The 16,238-nt window shown below is 41.7% G+C and overlaps 1 protein-coding gene across 3 annotated transcripts in view; it reads left to right on the top strand.

The window, feature by feature from the left end:
- The first annotated feature begins 570 nt into the window (after window positions 1-570).
- Window positions 571-16,238, top strand: part of Dmtf1 (cyclin D binding myb like transcription factor 1) — a 48,141-nt gene continuing 32,473 nt past the window's right edge. For 2 of the 3 annotated variants that reach the window (XM_050139724.1, XM_050139722.1), the window contains exons 1-4: window positions 571-711; window positions 9,840-9,962; window positions 11,493-11,609; window positions 13,551-13,673. In XM_050139724.1, the coding sequence (XP_049995681.1) occupies window positions 11,501-11,609; window positions 13,551-13,673 (232 nt within the window). In that variant the 5' untranslated portion in view covers window positions 571-711; window positions 9,840-9,962; window positions 11,493-11,500. Of the gene's footprint in view, window positions 712-1,151; window positions 8,525-9,839; window positions 9,963-11,492; window positions 11,610-13,550; window positions 13,674-16,238 lie in introns of those variants that run through there. The other variant, XM_050139723.1, reaches the window with a different exon arrangement.

Genomic DNA, 16,238 nt, shown 5'->3' with positions numbered 1-16,238 from the left:
ACCTGGACAGGCTCCAAAGCTACACAGAAAAATCCTGTCTCAAAAAACAAAACAAACAAATATTTTTTTTTTTTAAAGGCACCGCGAGAGGGTTTCTGTTTTGTTCATTTCTAAGGCTCCAGATTACAGGGCTGCAGCCGGCGTAGAGCACCAGCACGGAACTTGAAATGCATCCAGAACCTTCGTTTCCTAAAAAGCGAGATCACAGTCAACGGAGACCACCTTTCCCCAAGAATTATAGCACCCACCCAGGCTCCAAGGAGCCGAGACGACACTGCTCGCGTCTGCACCCCCAGGCCCCCTCAAGCCGGCCCACAGCGCTCCCTCCTCTCCGCTTCGGAGCTCCGGGAAGGGGCCAGAGGCAGATGGAGCAGAGACCTGCGCCTGGCTTTGCCGCACCGGCAACAGCTTGACGGCGAGAGCCGCACAACCGCTCACTAACGGAATGGCGACCAAGCCCTAGCAGCGCGGCGCCGCGGCCGGAAGTGACGTCGCGGGTGGCGCGCGGGGCCGCCCCACGGGAGAGGCGGGCAGAAGGGGGGGTTGCTGGGAGGCGGGGGGCGGGGCGCGGCCGCGGCTCCGTTTCCGGTGGCTGCTTGCGCTCGCTCACCCCAGCTGCAGCCACTCTCTCCCGTGGCTGCTTCCTCCATCCTGGTATTTTTTGGAGCCTCCATCCTGGTTCTTCCAAAGTGCCCGGACCCAAAACAGGAAGTAAGTGCGGTGGAACCTACAGGTCCGGGCCTCTGGCGCAGCCGCTCCGCCCAGTGAGACCGGGCCGGCCCCTTCGCAGGCCTTGGCTGCCGCCGGCCGGGCGCCGCGGGCGGGGTCGGAGCTCGGCCTTCGCCCAATGGCCCCGGCGGCACGCCGCGCCCGCCACCTCCTTCGCCGGCCCGTGCGGGCGCTGGCGGTCGGGACCGCCGGGCAGGCGCCCGGGCGCCGCGGCGAGCCGGCGGCGGCGGAAAATGGCGGCGGGCTAGAGGAACCAAATGGCGCCGGGACCCCTGGGGGTGGGCCCGAGCCGCAGCGGACGGCGCCGGGCGCCCGCGGGAGTCTACGTGTGAGGCCGCGGAGCTTCAAGCCTGGCTCAGCTGGGTCCGCCGGCGGGGAGGCCCCCTGGGCGGCCTGGGCGTGGGTGGGGTTGGCCGTGGGGGCGGGGGTCGCCCGAGCCCACTCGTGGCCCTGGGGCTCGGTTAGCCCGTGTGGCTCTCGCCAGTTGTAGGGCTCGACTGTAATCCGCGAGGGAGTCGTGGGTACTGGCCGGACCTTCTCTGTAAAGACCGCGGGACGTGGCCTGGGGTACGGGGGGAACCCTACCTAGCCCAGCCGAGAAGTCATTGACCAGATCGTGTCGAGCAAGCCTTAGGGGTAAAGCCTGTTTTAGGAATTTTTTTTTTTTTTTTTTGGTCTTGAGCATCTTCTCGGGAACCTTACAGTTTAACTCCGAGAGAAGTGGTCCAGTGCCATCCTGTGCTGTTGAATGATACAGCATATGTTTTCGTAGTAAAAGACTCCGTGTAGCTAAGGAAAGGGTGAGAAATCCACTTCTCCCTTTCCAAAGCTGAATTTTCGCGATTGCTTTTGTCAGATCTTGTACCCCTTTCTGACAGCAAGACTTCCCATTTGAGACTTTATAGAAAGAAAAAAGCATTTCAGTACAGTTTGTAATATTTCATGTCTTAAGATAGATACAGTGCAATTTGAGACTTTTAATTAGAACTGGTTTTATTTTGTAATTAAGTTTTGCCTTTAAGGCTGCAAATCAAGGAAGAAGAACCTTTGATTATGTTGAAAGTTTTCTAAATATAAAGTCCATTTTCTTTTTCTTGTACTTAAGATTTCTTTAAGCTAGTTTCAAATGACTACTATTGTAACATTTAAGACAGCAACTATAATAACAAAACAAAGTATGATTTTACTGTGATAAACTAGTGATAAATTACGTATATTTGGCTAAGATTAGAAAATTTTTTAATTGCACTTAAAAAAATTTTACACTTACAAGTTGGTGAGAGGCTAACAGTACCACTCCACTCCAGTCAGGAGTTACATATAACAGTTTAGTACTATATGGAAAAAATTGTTACGGTTAGGAGGGTCTTTATGATGATTTTATCCCATTACTTTACCTCTTTCCCCAGATGTTTTTGTGTACCACCAAACAAGCTAATGTTCTTCATTATTTTACTTGATAGGCTTGTCACAAAGTATTGGGGGAATTATCTAGAAATTCTACTACCTGTTCTGAATCTGTTTTGTTGATTGCCATTGAGATAAATAGTAGAGCCACCTGCTGCTTTTAGAAAAAAAAATGTTACTTTTTTTCCCTTTGTCTTCAGCATTTATTCAGAAAGTTCTGAGCCTTGCATGCTTCTTAAGAATTTAAATCTGTATCTTTAGCAGTTTAGAGACTACATACAGCATTAATCTTTTTCTCTGAGTATTCAGGTTTTAATATTTTTAAATGAGGATATCAAAGTTTGGGGTTTACAGTTTGAGCCTGACCGTAAAATGTGTCAGGGAAATAGTTCCTAATGTCCTCCTGTGTTTCCTTTTTTAAAGTTGTGCTTGCCTGTGCCATTCTGTGACATTCTGTGTCTGTCCCTAACAAAGGACTTTGCTTTGTGTTTATTAAAGAGCACAGAAAATGTGGTATAAGGGAAAGAATGAAGGATACCTTTTTATAGAAACCGTTTCACAAGGGAAGAAGTTGCTTTACTGACCCAGAATAACAAAACCAAACTTTGTTATCAAACTATATCTACGTTTAGCATCTAACATTTATGGTGACTATTTTTGTTTAGGGTTAGTTTTGACCTGTTGATTGTTTTCAGCAGATTATTATCACAGCATACACAAATTTTTCTGGGTCAGGGGCATGGACAAGTGCCTAATTCAAGATTAAAGTTATGCATTTAGTTTAGGTTGTAAAAGCTAATCGCATGGTTAATCCAAGGCTTCATAAAGTTGGTTACTTTGTTCTCATAAAGGCAGGATTAAGCAGACTGAGCACACAGTAGGACAACAGACTAAGTACATAGTCTTAAATGATCTCAGGGCATGTTATTAGCTTGGCATCAAGGTCTGGCAGAAGTTTAGTCTCTTCAAAGCCTGGATATTTTCAGAAAGCTCCACAGATTTTGTCTTAGTGTTTTGATGCAGTGACTTAAATTAACATCTCTGAGGATACATACCTAACAAAAAACAAACATCTCTAAGTATGTATATCTTGACTGTAGATATTAGACTAAGGATAGAGCCTGGTGCTTTTGAAAGTATTAGAGAACTGGGTGACTTACTTGAAGCTTTTATCTGTGTTGCAAACACATCAAAGCTTTAGATAAGCATTGGTGTTGGGGAGGGTTCAGTGGTGTCCCACCTTAGCCCACAGATCAGCATCTACTCCACGTAACTGAACTTCACATAGAGCCTTTGTAGAGGCCATCTGCTTAGTACTGCCTTCCTCAGTCTGGGTTCTCATTTTACTGTGATTACATTCTCTTTCTGCCATAGGTGTTAGAGTGTTCTCTGCTTGAAAAGACTGGGAATTCATAAACATAAATGCTATGCAGTTTAGCAAAGGTAGTCTGTAACTAAGCCAAATGCTTACTCTGAAGCCCAGAGGCACGTGAAGTTGTTGTCCTGTCTCCGTTTATCTTAATGGTGGTTTTTGTTTTGTGAAGAGAATTCTTGTAATAAAAATTAATAAAATCACAAGGTTTGTTTGCTTTGATACCATAAAGGTAAATTGGTTCAGTTTCAATAAAAGGAACCCATTGTGTCTGCATTTTTCAAGTTTATGGGGAGGTAGCCCAGTCCATGATTATCCAGAAAGAAGCTGTCAAGAAGAAGCATATTGGAAGGGCCTGTGTAAACTTCCTACATCATCTTTATTAAAGGATCGTTTTGGTTGTGTATTCAGTCAGGCCACTCCTTCCAGCCTTAGTGTCTAGAGCTACTCTTCCCTCACTGTAAGGTTTTGTGCAGAGGAAATGTATATTAGGTCTATTCGCTGCCTGATGTGTTTTAGTATTTGTTAAGAAAATGTGATTTTTCAATAAACTAAAGAACTTGGTGATAATTTGTATTTAAAAATCAGATGGTGTTTTGAAAGGATACTATCTTACAGTGAAACTAAACACATAAGCTCTTAGATCAGATAGGCAGTACAGTTTTATTGCCAGGTATGAAATCTTGACCCTCCAGATGATCTGTATTACCATGTAATTCACTTTATTCAATACAGCATCATTGATAATTGAAGCATTACATTAAACTCCATTAACAAATTTACTGATACTTTATGATGTGTAGTATTTGTTTACTATCTTTTTGTTGGTTTTGTTTTTCAAAGCTGTTTCTCTGTATAACCATCCTGACTGTCCTGGAACTCGCTCTGTAGATTAGGCTGGTTCCAACCTCACAGAGATCACCTGCCTCTGCTTCCAGAGTACTAGGATTAAAGACATACACCACCACCATCTGGCTGTTTACCATTGTTTAGTGAAGCCGTTAATCATGTACCTTAATTTAATACTCTTTATCTTAATCTACTTTACAAACTTTCCCATGAAGTTACAAAAAAAAAGTGTTCCCAGGGGTTCAGAGCTGTTACTGCTAGCAGGGGATCTTTTGCTCTGCCTGCATATGAGTCCTGGGTAGGCAAGGAGACTCTTCCATTGCCAGCAATGCTGGTCCTGGAGTCACCAAGACCTAGGGTCTGGGCTGACACACCACATGTATAACAGTTATGAGCCCCGAACAATATAGTTCTATTGCTCCAGGCTTTTATTTTAACACAAGACTGAAGCTCTACTGGGTCATCAGGTTAGAAGTTCATTGCTCCTGGCATTAACTATCAGTAGCCCCAGAACAGAGCAGCTTTTGTAATCTGTAGGTTTGGGCAGCCTTAAACGGCAGAGGCAGGTGATGCTCTTAATAGTAGAGCTCACTTACAGATTTTGGTTACTGAGATCTTTGACTAGAGCAAAGATGAATGAGATCTTCATCCTGATGACAGTGACTACTAGTGTTGACAGTTCTCAATGCCCAGAAAGTTTGAGACCCTTAGCAGCTTCCTGGGACTCTCCTCATGTCTTCATGGCCCTTGGTGGCTCTCATTTCTGCTCCCTGTTATTTCTGTCATTAACTCTGGAACCCTTCAGGTCTCCTTACTTCTGACTCCACTGTGCCTGGACTTTTCCCTTTTTTGTGTGTAACCAACTGAGCTTGTCCTAATTAACATAAAAAGTAAGAGAAGGACACTGGAGAAGCATTTTATTGGACCTAATGATTCATACAGGTGGTAGCAAAGGAGCCCATGCAAACACAGAAATGTCTGTGCTAGGCAGGGCAAAGCCCCTTATACAAATGACGGAACTCTGCTGATAGCCAGAACAGGCCTCTAGCTGGACCACCAGGGGAGGTGCTCCCCTTGTGGCCTGGATAGGAACGCTGTGGGGACACGGGGAGTTCATCAAAGCTTGTGATGGCCAAAAGTTTGGAGCTTGTACTTGAGCAAGCAGGTTGGTTTCTGAAAGCACCTATCTGTAGAATGTTGAAGCGGTTGGTGCCATAACTCATTTAGCTGGATATGTGGTTGGCAGGCCTTTGCTCCGAGTAATAGGGGCACTAGAAGACAGGTCTAACATTTGTCTAATTGGAGAGTCAAATTGTTCCCACTGCCTACATCTTGAGTTAGTTGAAGGAAAAATAACCATTGAAAAGGATGCTTACAGTGTACATTTACCCTTACAATTAATGGTGTTTCACAATGCTTAACTCTTAACCCTATGCCCCAAGGCGAGGTGCTGCCATCTGATTCACTTCAGAACCATTTCCAAAGCATTCTTCAAGTGCAGAGTGTTACAGTCAGTACTCCTGAAGATGTTACTCTTGCCATAATTTGGTGAAGGAGGTGGCTGGCTACTTTTTGCCCTTATCTAAAGAGTCTGCCTGAGGCTAAAGTGAAGAGTTTAGGATTGATTGCTTGGAAGAAATTGTAGTACGAATTATAAAAACCCAGAGACATACTGGGGTTCAAGCTGAAGATCAGAAAAGCAAAATAGCCAGCCATTGAGATTTCTTACCTCTACCAAGGCTCGGACAATGGGGCAATCCTGCAATGCTCTCCACCAACCTCAGATTCACACACTACTGAGTTCCCTGTCTCTTCCCATTTATATTCTTCTCTGCCCAGCTTTATAGCTCCTGTCTCCAGCTCTCTAGTGCTGGGATTAAAGATGTGTGATCCCTAGTGCTGGGTGCACCTTTCTGTGAGCTCTGTTCCTCTTTTAGACAGATTAAATCTTGTATAACCCAGGGTGGCTTTGAACACACAGAGATCTACCTGCCTTTGTCTTCTAAATCCAAGGATTAAAGGTGTGTGGCACCATTCCCTGGCCTGTATGGCTTTGCCCTCGATCTTCTATTTATTAAAACACAATATACCGCTGTAAGAAATCTCAAGACAGCCTAGTATAGACTTCTGGATACTGGTGGTAACTATGATGAAGATAAAGAGAAGGAGAGAGCCGAACAAGGAAAAATACTTGAGAAAAAGGACACCAAGATGTGGGATGGAGCTAAATCCTCTGTTTGAGGAGGGAATTGGATTAAGAGATGTTATAAAGGGAGTGGTGATCTCAAGGCAAGATCTCAGCCCAGCTTAGTTTCCAATTTGTGAAAAGGGACTGAAGAAAAGCTTGGGAGCTAAGTGTGCTAGGGCACACCTTTAATCCCAGTTCTAGGAAGGCAGTTTGAGGTCTTTTTTGTCTACAGAGCAAGTTTCAGGACAAGCAAGCCTAGGTGAAAGACAGCTGGTGAAGATGTAATTGAACAAGCATGCCATGTTCCAACCCCAGCCAGCAGCAGATCTTGACAGCTTCAGCCACTTGGTTCTGATTTTAGAGTTAAGGATAAGAGGAAGGAGTTAGAAAATAAAGCCCTGAGGCCAGGCATGTGTCAGGGTGTCTCTGAAAGGTGCAGCCTGGATTGCCTTGGACCCCAAGATATTAAGTCAAACATGGGTTACCTGTCGAGGAGAGCTGCTAGCAGGGAATGGAACCAGCCCAGAGAAGGAAGTGTGTTAGAGTCAATAAAGCTTAACAGAGCTGGAAGAGTTGGAGATCTAAAGAACATTTTACACCAGACACGGGGCTGCAGAGTTGGGAGTTTACTTGGCTGGATTTTGGTCTTGCTTTTCACCAGTATTTCTTCACTGTGCTCCCTTCCTTGTGTTTCAGAATGGTAATACGTATCCTGTGCCATTGTATGATTGAAGTATATGATCTGCTTCTTGGTTTTGATCTTTATAGGGGAATTACAGTTAAGAGATTGCCGTGTGTCTCAAAAGAGACTTTGGACTTTGAAACAAGTTTGAGATTGGGATAGCCTATGGGGATTTTTGAAGTTGGATTGAATGCATTTTTGCATTGTAATATATCAATAAGCATTTGGGGCCACGAAGTGGAATGTAGTGGTTAGAAAAAAAAATGACTCCCAAAGGTAGTGGTACTATTAGGAGGGGTGGCCTTGTTGGAGGAAGTGTGTCACTGTGGGGACAGGCTTTGAGGTCTCTTTTGCTCACACTTACATCAAGTGTTATTGTCAGTCAACTTCCTGTCGCCTGCAGGATGTAAGACTCAGTTATTTCTCCAGTACCACATCTGCCTGCGTGCCGCCATGTTCCCACCATGATGGTAATGCATTGAACCTCTGAAACCGTGAGCTAGCCACCCCGATTATATGTGTTCTTCATAAGAGTTGCCATGGTCATGGTGTCTTTTCACAACAATAGAAACCAAACTAAGACACGGATATGTGTGTGCGTGTATGTAAACTAAAAATCTGGAAGGTAATTATTAAAATGTTAAAGAGAAGTGGATGATTGTTAATACTATATTGATTCAGGAAATCGCAAAAATTAAATACGTTCTTGCTGCATTAAGTTACAACTCTCTGTGGTGTTCTGTATTTCCCATTTTAAGAATATCCTCTTAGTGAGTTTTCCTATGCCATATAACTGCACTCCATTTTCCAGTTTTGAAGCTAAACAATCTCTGTCATGTAGGGTCAGACAGACTATGTTGCCTCCAGCTTCTCATGATCACCACCAGTAGTGTGTGCTTAGATAGAGTTGACTTCTAAAATAGGAAGAAATGACATTTTTTTTGATATTTTTTTCCTTTTTCTTTTAAGATTCTTGACACTTAACTGCCCCAAAATATATACCCGATGGACATGTGACCCTCAGAACTTTAGGTCAATACTGAAATGAAGAGGAGCATGAGCAACTTAATTCTTTTTTCATTTTGACTTTAGAAATCAAATGTTACTTTGTCGTACTTCTCCCTTCTTGTTCCACCAGGTTATTGTAGCCTAATAAGTCGGGTTACCTTGGGTCAGCATGGTGACAGAAACATGCCAGTACTAGGAAGGCAGAGCCAGGGCAGTCTGGGCTCCATCATGAGACCCTGCTACGTGCCTCCCTCCCCCAGTCATCTCTATTTGGAACTATAAGTGAAAGGTTTGTCTTTCAAATGCGAGCATATGGAAGAATGATTATAAATGCTTTATACCATTTACGGGTTCTTTTTTCTTGGGTTCATTAAGGTATTTGTTGTTTCAAGCTAATCCATCAATTGATGGGAATATAGCAGAATGTCAGTTTGCCAGTTAAAATGTTGTCCGTCTTTCCTTCATCGTGCTCTTTCATTTTTAATTGTTATAAAAGTGAGACCACCGATGATTTTGTAAGGGTCAGAGCAGGTTCCAAGTAGTGTTGGTGTGAAAGGGTTCCAATGTCAAACATGATTTTTCGTCTAATGAGTTTGAATAAAAGCACTAAATGACTAGTTAGTTTGATTTATTCATCAACATTTGTCTTTGTAAAGCCATAAATAATCTTCTAACACTGTGTTGAGCCCACTTCTTCTCCTATTCTCTTTATCCTCAAAGTGAGTCTTGTCTTCTGCATTTTGGTTTCTCTGTTTGCCATATGCTCCCAGTCCACTGAAATTACTTGTTAAGGTCATGCGTGTTCTCCATATTGCCAGACCAAATAAATGTCATCTTACTGACAGTTAATCATTTTAATGCCCATTGGGCATGTCTCAGTTTTCCTTCTGTATCACCAGCTAGTCCTCAGTCTCCTCTGTTTTTCTTCCTGTTTGCTATTTTTTTTTAAAGATTGATTTATTTTATGAGTCTTTTCCTGCATGTATGTCTGTATACTACTAGGCCAATAGAAAGAGCTGGATCCTAGATCTGATTACAGATGGTTGTGAGGCGCCATGTGGTTGCTGGGAACTGAACCCAGGTCCTCTCGAAGAGCATCAGATGCTCTTCACCTAAGCCAGCACTTTGTCTGCCTCTTGACCTCCATAGTAAGGGTGCTCTCGAATTAGGATCTCAGCCTTGTTCTCCAATTTCTTGGTGTCTTTAAAAACAACTTGCATACCTATTTTTAAGATAAAATTGGGTATTTTAGAGATGTGAATAAGTCATTATGAAAGAGCATGTGAGCTGGAAAATGTTAGTTTTTCATAGGACATAAGTTTGCGCGATGGTTCCAAGGTCTGCCATAACCACTGTCCACCTCAGTCTGTGTTTTCAGAGGACACCTGACTGGGGAGTGACAGCTTGGGTTGAGAAACTTCCTGTGAGCCTTACATTATCGCGCTGGACTGGTTTTGAAGCTGACTTCCATAAAATGTACTCAGAAGAAAGTTGTGCTTCTGTTTGACTCCTCAGGGTCAGGCATCGGAGGTCTTTGTTTCCAGTGCCCAGACACTACATGTTCTTGTTCGTATTAAGCCTTTTGTGATGCTGTACTGTTTCAGAGTGCTGCAGATGCACAGGCATGGAGGAGAAGCAGTCTGGATGACCTGGGAGTGATGCTGCTGGCCAGAGCACGGAGACGTGATTCTATGGGAAGGGCTGTAGCTAATCCATCCGTGGTCTAGGTAAGCCTGCTTTACTGCGAAAACCCACCCAGTGGTTAGCCATGCTGCCTCATGATTCCCATTCTTCTTTATCTTGAAAAGTGTGTTCTTTTGTATAGTACACCCATACTACTCATTGGATCTTTACCATGTAAATATGAATGTAGTTGTCTGTGTCGCCAAAGTATTTTTTACCAAATGCTTGTTTAAATAGTAACCGGTGTGTAAGTGGACTAATACCTATATCAAATACTGAATGATTAATTAAACACATAAGGCTTTTGTCTATATTAATTGGTAAAGGTATGTGAGAAAAACACTTTTGAGACACAAACTGATTTGTAAAATGCTAAAGATGTCAACCATGTCATTGGTAGCAGTATATTTATCCAGCCACAAGATAGTGACTGTGTTCTAATACTCCAATTCTTCAGTCTGTGATAAATATAAAGCAGCAAGTAAGGACACTTTACACACATCAAAAAAAAAAAAAAAAAAAAAGCTCGGGGGTGGTGATGCCTTTGATCCCAATACTTGAGAGGCAGAGGCAGGCAGGTCTTTTGTGAGTATGAGATCAGCCTGGTCTACAGCGAAAATTCCAGGAAAGCCCGGGCTGTACACAAGAAACCCTGTCTCAACAAACAAAAACAAAAAAGTAGGTCCCAACCCCATTACTACTAACTACAGAAATGTTTGGTTGGTGTTCTTATTTTTCAGGTAACGGCTTAAATACTCATAATAGGGTCTTACGAATAATGATTATTAGATCAAGATGGAAGTTTTGCTTAATTTGCTAAAGATAGCAGATTTGGAATCTAGTTCAGTGGCAGATCATTGGCCGAATATAAATAGGAAGGTCTGGGTTCAATCACTATGGTGTCCTCCTTAACAAACACAAGATTCAGATGGCAGAAAGCTTGTGAGAACATAGTACAAAAGCTACCGGTAAAAATATTAAAAATTGCTAAGAGTTCTGCTGATTAACAGCCTCAACTTTTTTTTTTTTTTTTTTTTTGGCTGTAGTAAAAAAATAACTGTAAAAGCGAAGAAAGGGAAAAAAATAACTGTAAAAGCAAAGAAAGGGTATTGCTGCAACGAAATCGATTTGAAGGGCTTTTTGCCTGAAGTCAGAGTGTGTGACATCTGGTCACATGCATCCGCATTCTGTCTTAAGTGGGAAGAGAGAAACACCATAGGCTGCTGAGCACCTTTCTCTCCTCTTAGTCTGAGCCCCTGCCCATGGGGTTACGTCAGTTTTCCCAACTCCTTATAGCCATGCCTACAGGCTTCTCTGTGGCGGTTCTAAATTTCAAGGTTAGTCATCACAGACAGTTAATATTGTAAGAAAGTTGTTGGGAGTTAATCTGGGTTGGTCAGATTCTTGTAGGTTATTGAACCTTGTTCTAAATAGTGGTTATTGAAAGGTGGTTTCTGAAATCTGAACTCCTTTGCAGTTTCTTATGAAGACTAAGCAGATACCTAGATCGATTTCATGTACTGTCTGGAAAGATTGTTTTATTTTAAGTCCTTAAGTAGCCTCTTGTCATGCAGATTTGAGTATGAGCACAGTTGAAGAGGATTCTGACACAGTAACAGTAGAAACTGTGAACTCTGTGACGTTTACTCAGGACACAGACGGGAACCTCATTCTTCATTGCCCTCAGAACGGTAGGAGACTTTGCTGGCTATAATTGAAACTGGGGTGTCTCAATTCCATTGTCTGTCACCTACACACATAGTTCTGGTATCTCTGGATTATACATTAATCATTTATATGTTGTGTTTTATAAATACCTTAATTTTTTTTATTCTAGTAGCCATTTTTACATGGGATGTAAGTCTCTGAAGATAGTGGAACAGCTATAATACATTTTTATATCATTTGTTACCAGAGGTATATTTGACACATTAGAAAGAACACTGAGAAGTAGTTCTGCGAGTGATTGATGCTGATATAGGAAACAGGATTTTATGTGACTGATTAAGATTTGTATAATCCTTCTGGTGAATTAAGATTCAAAAGTCAGTGAAACATGAATTTTGTACATGTCTGTGTGTCTGTTCATTCTTTACTAATCTACTTTCTGTCTTATTACTCTGTAGTCTATTATTTCACTCAGTCATTTTAGCTATCATCTACTATTTTGATAGTTCATATTTCTGTCTTTATAACTAAATTTTACATGTCCCAAGCAGTTCTTTCCACACACTTCCCAGACTGCACATTACTTCTTACTTACAGTCTGGTCGTGGTTCAGAATGCGCTACTATGCTGTTAGTATGCTGCTGTAAACTTGGTTTATCCCTGTTGTGGGCCCCCCTTTGTTAGATCTGATTCTCTTTCTCATCTGCCTAAGTCTGGCCTTTTGTCCAGTTTTTCCTTTTCTTAGTGCTGTTTTGAAAGCTTACAATGATTTCTTTAGAACATAGTTTGGGCACTTTTGCTACTTACTTCATTTTCTTCCACTAGCCTTCTCTCCTGCCACAGTTGTCCCTGGTCATGTGATTATGTCCTAATAGTTCACTGTTTTATTTTCTTAGCATCTTTTGATATCTTCAGTTCCAGTTCCACTGCACTTTGTGCTACTGCCAGGAGAAGCAAACATGCTTCCTTGCTTTCTTTCTGTTCTTTCAAGTTCATGATGCCTCCTCAAGAACCCTCGCTTCACTTTCATTCGAAATGTATTCCTCTGTGCTCTCGTGGCCTCTCTATTCCAGTGTCACAGCTCTGAGTACCCCGTTTTTAAATTGTTCACTAGATGCTACCACCCCGTAACTTCCTGATAGGGTATCCTTTCTTCATGGGGTACCCTTCCTTCATAGAGTATCCGTCCTTCATAGACTATCCTTTTTTCATAGGGTATCCTTCCTTCATAGAGTGAGTATCCTTCCTTCATAGAGAGAGTATCCTTCCTTCATAGAGTATCCTTCCTTCATAGAGTATCCTTCCTTCATAGAGTACCCTTTCTTCATAGAGTACCCTTCCTTCATAGAGTATCCTTTCTTCATAGAGAGAGTATTCTTTCTTCATAAAGTAAGTATCCTTCCTTCATGGGGTATCCTTTCTTCATAGAGAGAGTATCCTTCCTTCATAGAGTATCCTTCCTTCATAGAGTGAGTACCCTTTCTTCATAGAGTACCCTTCCTTCACAGGGTAGCCTTCCTTCATAGAGTACCCTTCCTTCATAGAGTACCCTTCCTTCACGGGGTAGCCTTCCTTCACGGCGTAGCCTTCCTTTATGAAGTATCCTTCTTACATAGGGTATCCTTCATTTTCCTGTTCCAGGCACTTAGACGTTAGGCATTTAGTAAATATTTGAATGAACCCAAACCCAGTCCTTCTCTTTGTGTGTTAAGTCTTCGGAAAACCAAGTTAGAAGGTGGCACTTTGTCCTTCACAAGAGCAGGGACTGGGTACTACTGTAAGCAAGGAGAAAGCGACGATCTTTGAGTCCTTGTGTAGCTAAGTGAATTTAAGTGAGCCGGTGGATAGGATAGAAGGATTTTAGTAGATAAGAAAATTGCTGCAGAGATTTCTATACTAAGTACAGATTTTGTCTATTTGAGGTTTCTGAGCATTTTGTCTGGTTTCTTTTCCCCTTCCGCTAGACCCCGATGAAATAGACTCAGAAGATAGTACTGAACCTCCGCAGAAGAGGCTCTGTCTGTCCTCTGAGGATGACCAGAGCATTGACGACTCTACGCCTTGCATATCAGTTGTTGCACTCCCACGTAAGTCTGCTAATAACAGAGGTACCTTCTGAATTAGATATTAACTTGCACCAGTCAGTTGGCATCTCTAGGGAGACTTGAACTCTACTTAGTCAAAAAAAATCTATTTTTAAACAAATGCTTAAAGAGTGTTCATTATATACCAACCGCTAAGTAGATGCCTTTACCTATTGTCCAATCTTTTCAACACTTCTTTCCTCTCAACCTGCTGCTGTAGGCTTTATAATGAGCCTTTTAAAGAAATAATTTTACGGAGTATTCTGTCTTAACTATCCTGAGAGTCTCTTCATTTTTAAACGGCCATGAATATGTATGTTTCCCTGCTTTGTTCAAGAGTATAAGGTGTTTTAAACGGCATCTTCCCCCAGCCATCATGCTGTACAACAGATACTCTTACCATTCACTCACACATGGGGATGCAGAAAGCGAGGCTCAGAGAGAGCACGGTCAGACATTTGCAGATAGTCTGCTTCCTCTAGCACATGCTTTAGCCTCTTGCCCACCTGCACAGAAGTTTGGTAGGTACCTCATTTACTTAATCCTAGTGTGGTTTAGTATGGTTAGAGTCTTAACAGCCTTTAAGGCAGGCTATATTCCAGACGGAGTGCCATTGGCAGAGGCATACCAGCAACAGCACTAGATCATGTTTCTGATTTGCCTAGGAAAGAATCGGAGTCCTGTCCCTATAAAGCCAGAGCGATGCCTTCATCTGTTGATGCCACTTTTAACACAAATTGCCATTATTGAGATTTCTGATTTTACATATCAGCATCAAATGAAGTATCTTTACCTAGATTTAAATTAAGACTAGGTTTTAGCATGGAAAATTATATCTTAGCAAGTTGTATGCACAGAGCTAATCATTTCTTGAATTGAACAGAAAATAAATCATTTTATTTCAGTTTACTATGGATTAAAAAACTGTTAAGGCTAGTATTAGTTTTTAAGTATAACATGACTAAAATTTGGAACTAAATGAAGTTTCTTCCTGTCGATTCGTGTTTTTAAATAGCTCCTACTGTGTCTGTCACTGGATTTTAAAGCTTAGTTGGCCTATCTACACAGATACAATCCTATGTGGATATTTTATAAGGCAAAGTTTTTGAACAATCTTTTGTGCGAAATTATGACTAGTTAGTTCATTATTTAAATACTTTGTTCATAATCATAAGTTCACTCTGTACTTGGCACTGTGTTCCATTTTTGTGATATTACGTCTTTGTTCATCACCTGATAAACATGGAGATGTTGACACTATCATGCATGTGATACTCAATTTGTTCCTCTCATGGAACATAATTGGGAGTCTAATAGGAGAACTTAATAAGCTGGTCTCTGAGTATATGTTCTCCATATTTGTAAGAATCGTTGATAAAGTTAATTTAGGAAGGTTTCTCTTTAAAAGAAAAATAGTAAGAGCTACAGTAAAGTCACAAAGTTTAGCCATTGGCCCCTCAGCCTTTGGCTCTGAGAGTAGCTAAGCTGCCTGTCCTAAGAAGCTGAGGCACAAAAGCAGCCAGCTGGTCCTACCCACCATCCCAGAAAGCAAGCAGGTCGCCCCCTGTAGTTTTGTGAAGGTAACTGTAGTTTGTATACAATGATGGGCATTCTTTTCCTTGTGCTCGCCAGGGTACACTTATCTGTCATCAGTGAGCACTCTGCCACACCACCAAGTCTATGTTGGCCTACAGGAGTAGATGTGTTTCCGTGTGACCTTTAGAAATTAGCAGGTGCTTTCCCTCCATAACCACTCTGGCTGCATCTTGCTTAGAAGGGACCGTAGTGTCTTCATCATAGTTGACTGCATCCACCCACAAAAACTGAGAGCAGCTCATGGTGCCTCGGTTCACTGGCAAACTTATCACTACCTGTGTGTTAGCAGGTAGGGTAATCCCACTTATACCCTGTGGTCTAGGTCACCAAGTCACCCATAGGTATTACAAATACTGGTTACAGTTGAAGAAGTTACATAAACATTTAACTACTGTATCTCCCTGGAACCCAAACCAAAGTAGTCCACCCATCCAGTGCCTTAGGGTACATCTCCAGGGGGGAAAAATTTCCACTACCTGTAACTCTGGTAAGAACAACTTAATGTGCAGATTTACAAATGTAATGGATATAGGTACAAAGACATGAAAAGTAAGGTAACACGTTACTGCCAAAAGAACATAGCTAAAGAAAGCAAGTTCAAAGAAAAAAAACTGCCTTTTTGATAGTTTAAATAATAATCCTAATTCAGTAAAACATAAGAGAATGAAATTAGGAAGGTACCTTTTGTTCTAAATAAAAAATTCAGCAAAGGTGTATTATTAAAATATGTAAACTTTGGAGCTAAAGAATATAATAAATGAAATTTTAGAATATAATAGAACTTAAACAAACTATATCAAACAGAGGAAGGACCCCTGAGTCCATATTTCTGAGCTTGAAGTTATAGTAGTTGTTTAGAAATAACTTAGATTAAAAGAAGAAAGTGGCTGTAAGACTTGTGGTTAAACAAATGATATTATTATTAGTATTTTATAATAGAAGGAAATGGATATATACAAATGGATTTGGCAA

Source organism: Alexandromys fortis, unplaced genomic scaffold, assembly GCF_014885135.2.
Source record: "Alexandromys fortis isolate MF-2015 unplaced genomic scaffold, M_Fortis_MF-2015_v1.1 scaffold_38, whole genome shotgun sequence".
In the NCBI taxonomy this organism is placed as follows: domain Eukaryota; kingdom Metazoa; phylum Chordata; class Mammalia; order Rodentia; family Cricetidae; genus Alexandromys; species Alexandromys fortis.
This window is presented reverse-complemented; position numbering and strand designations above follow the sequence as displayed.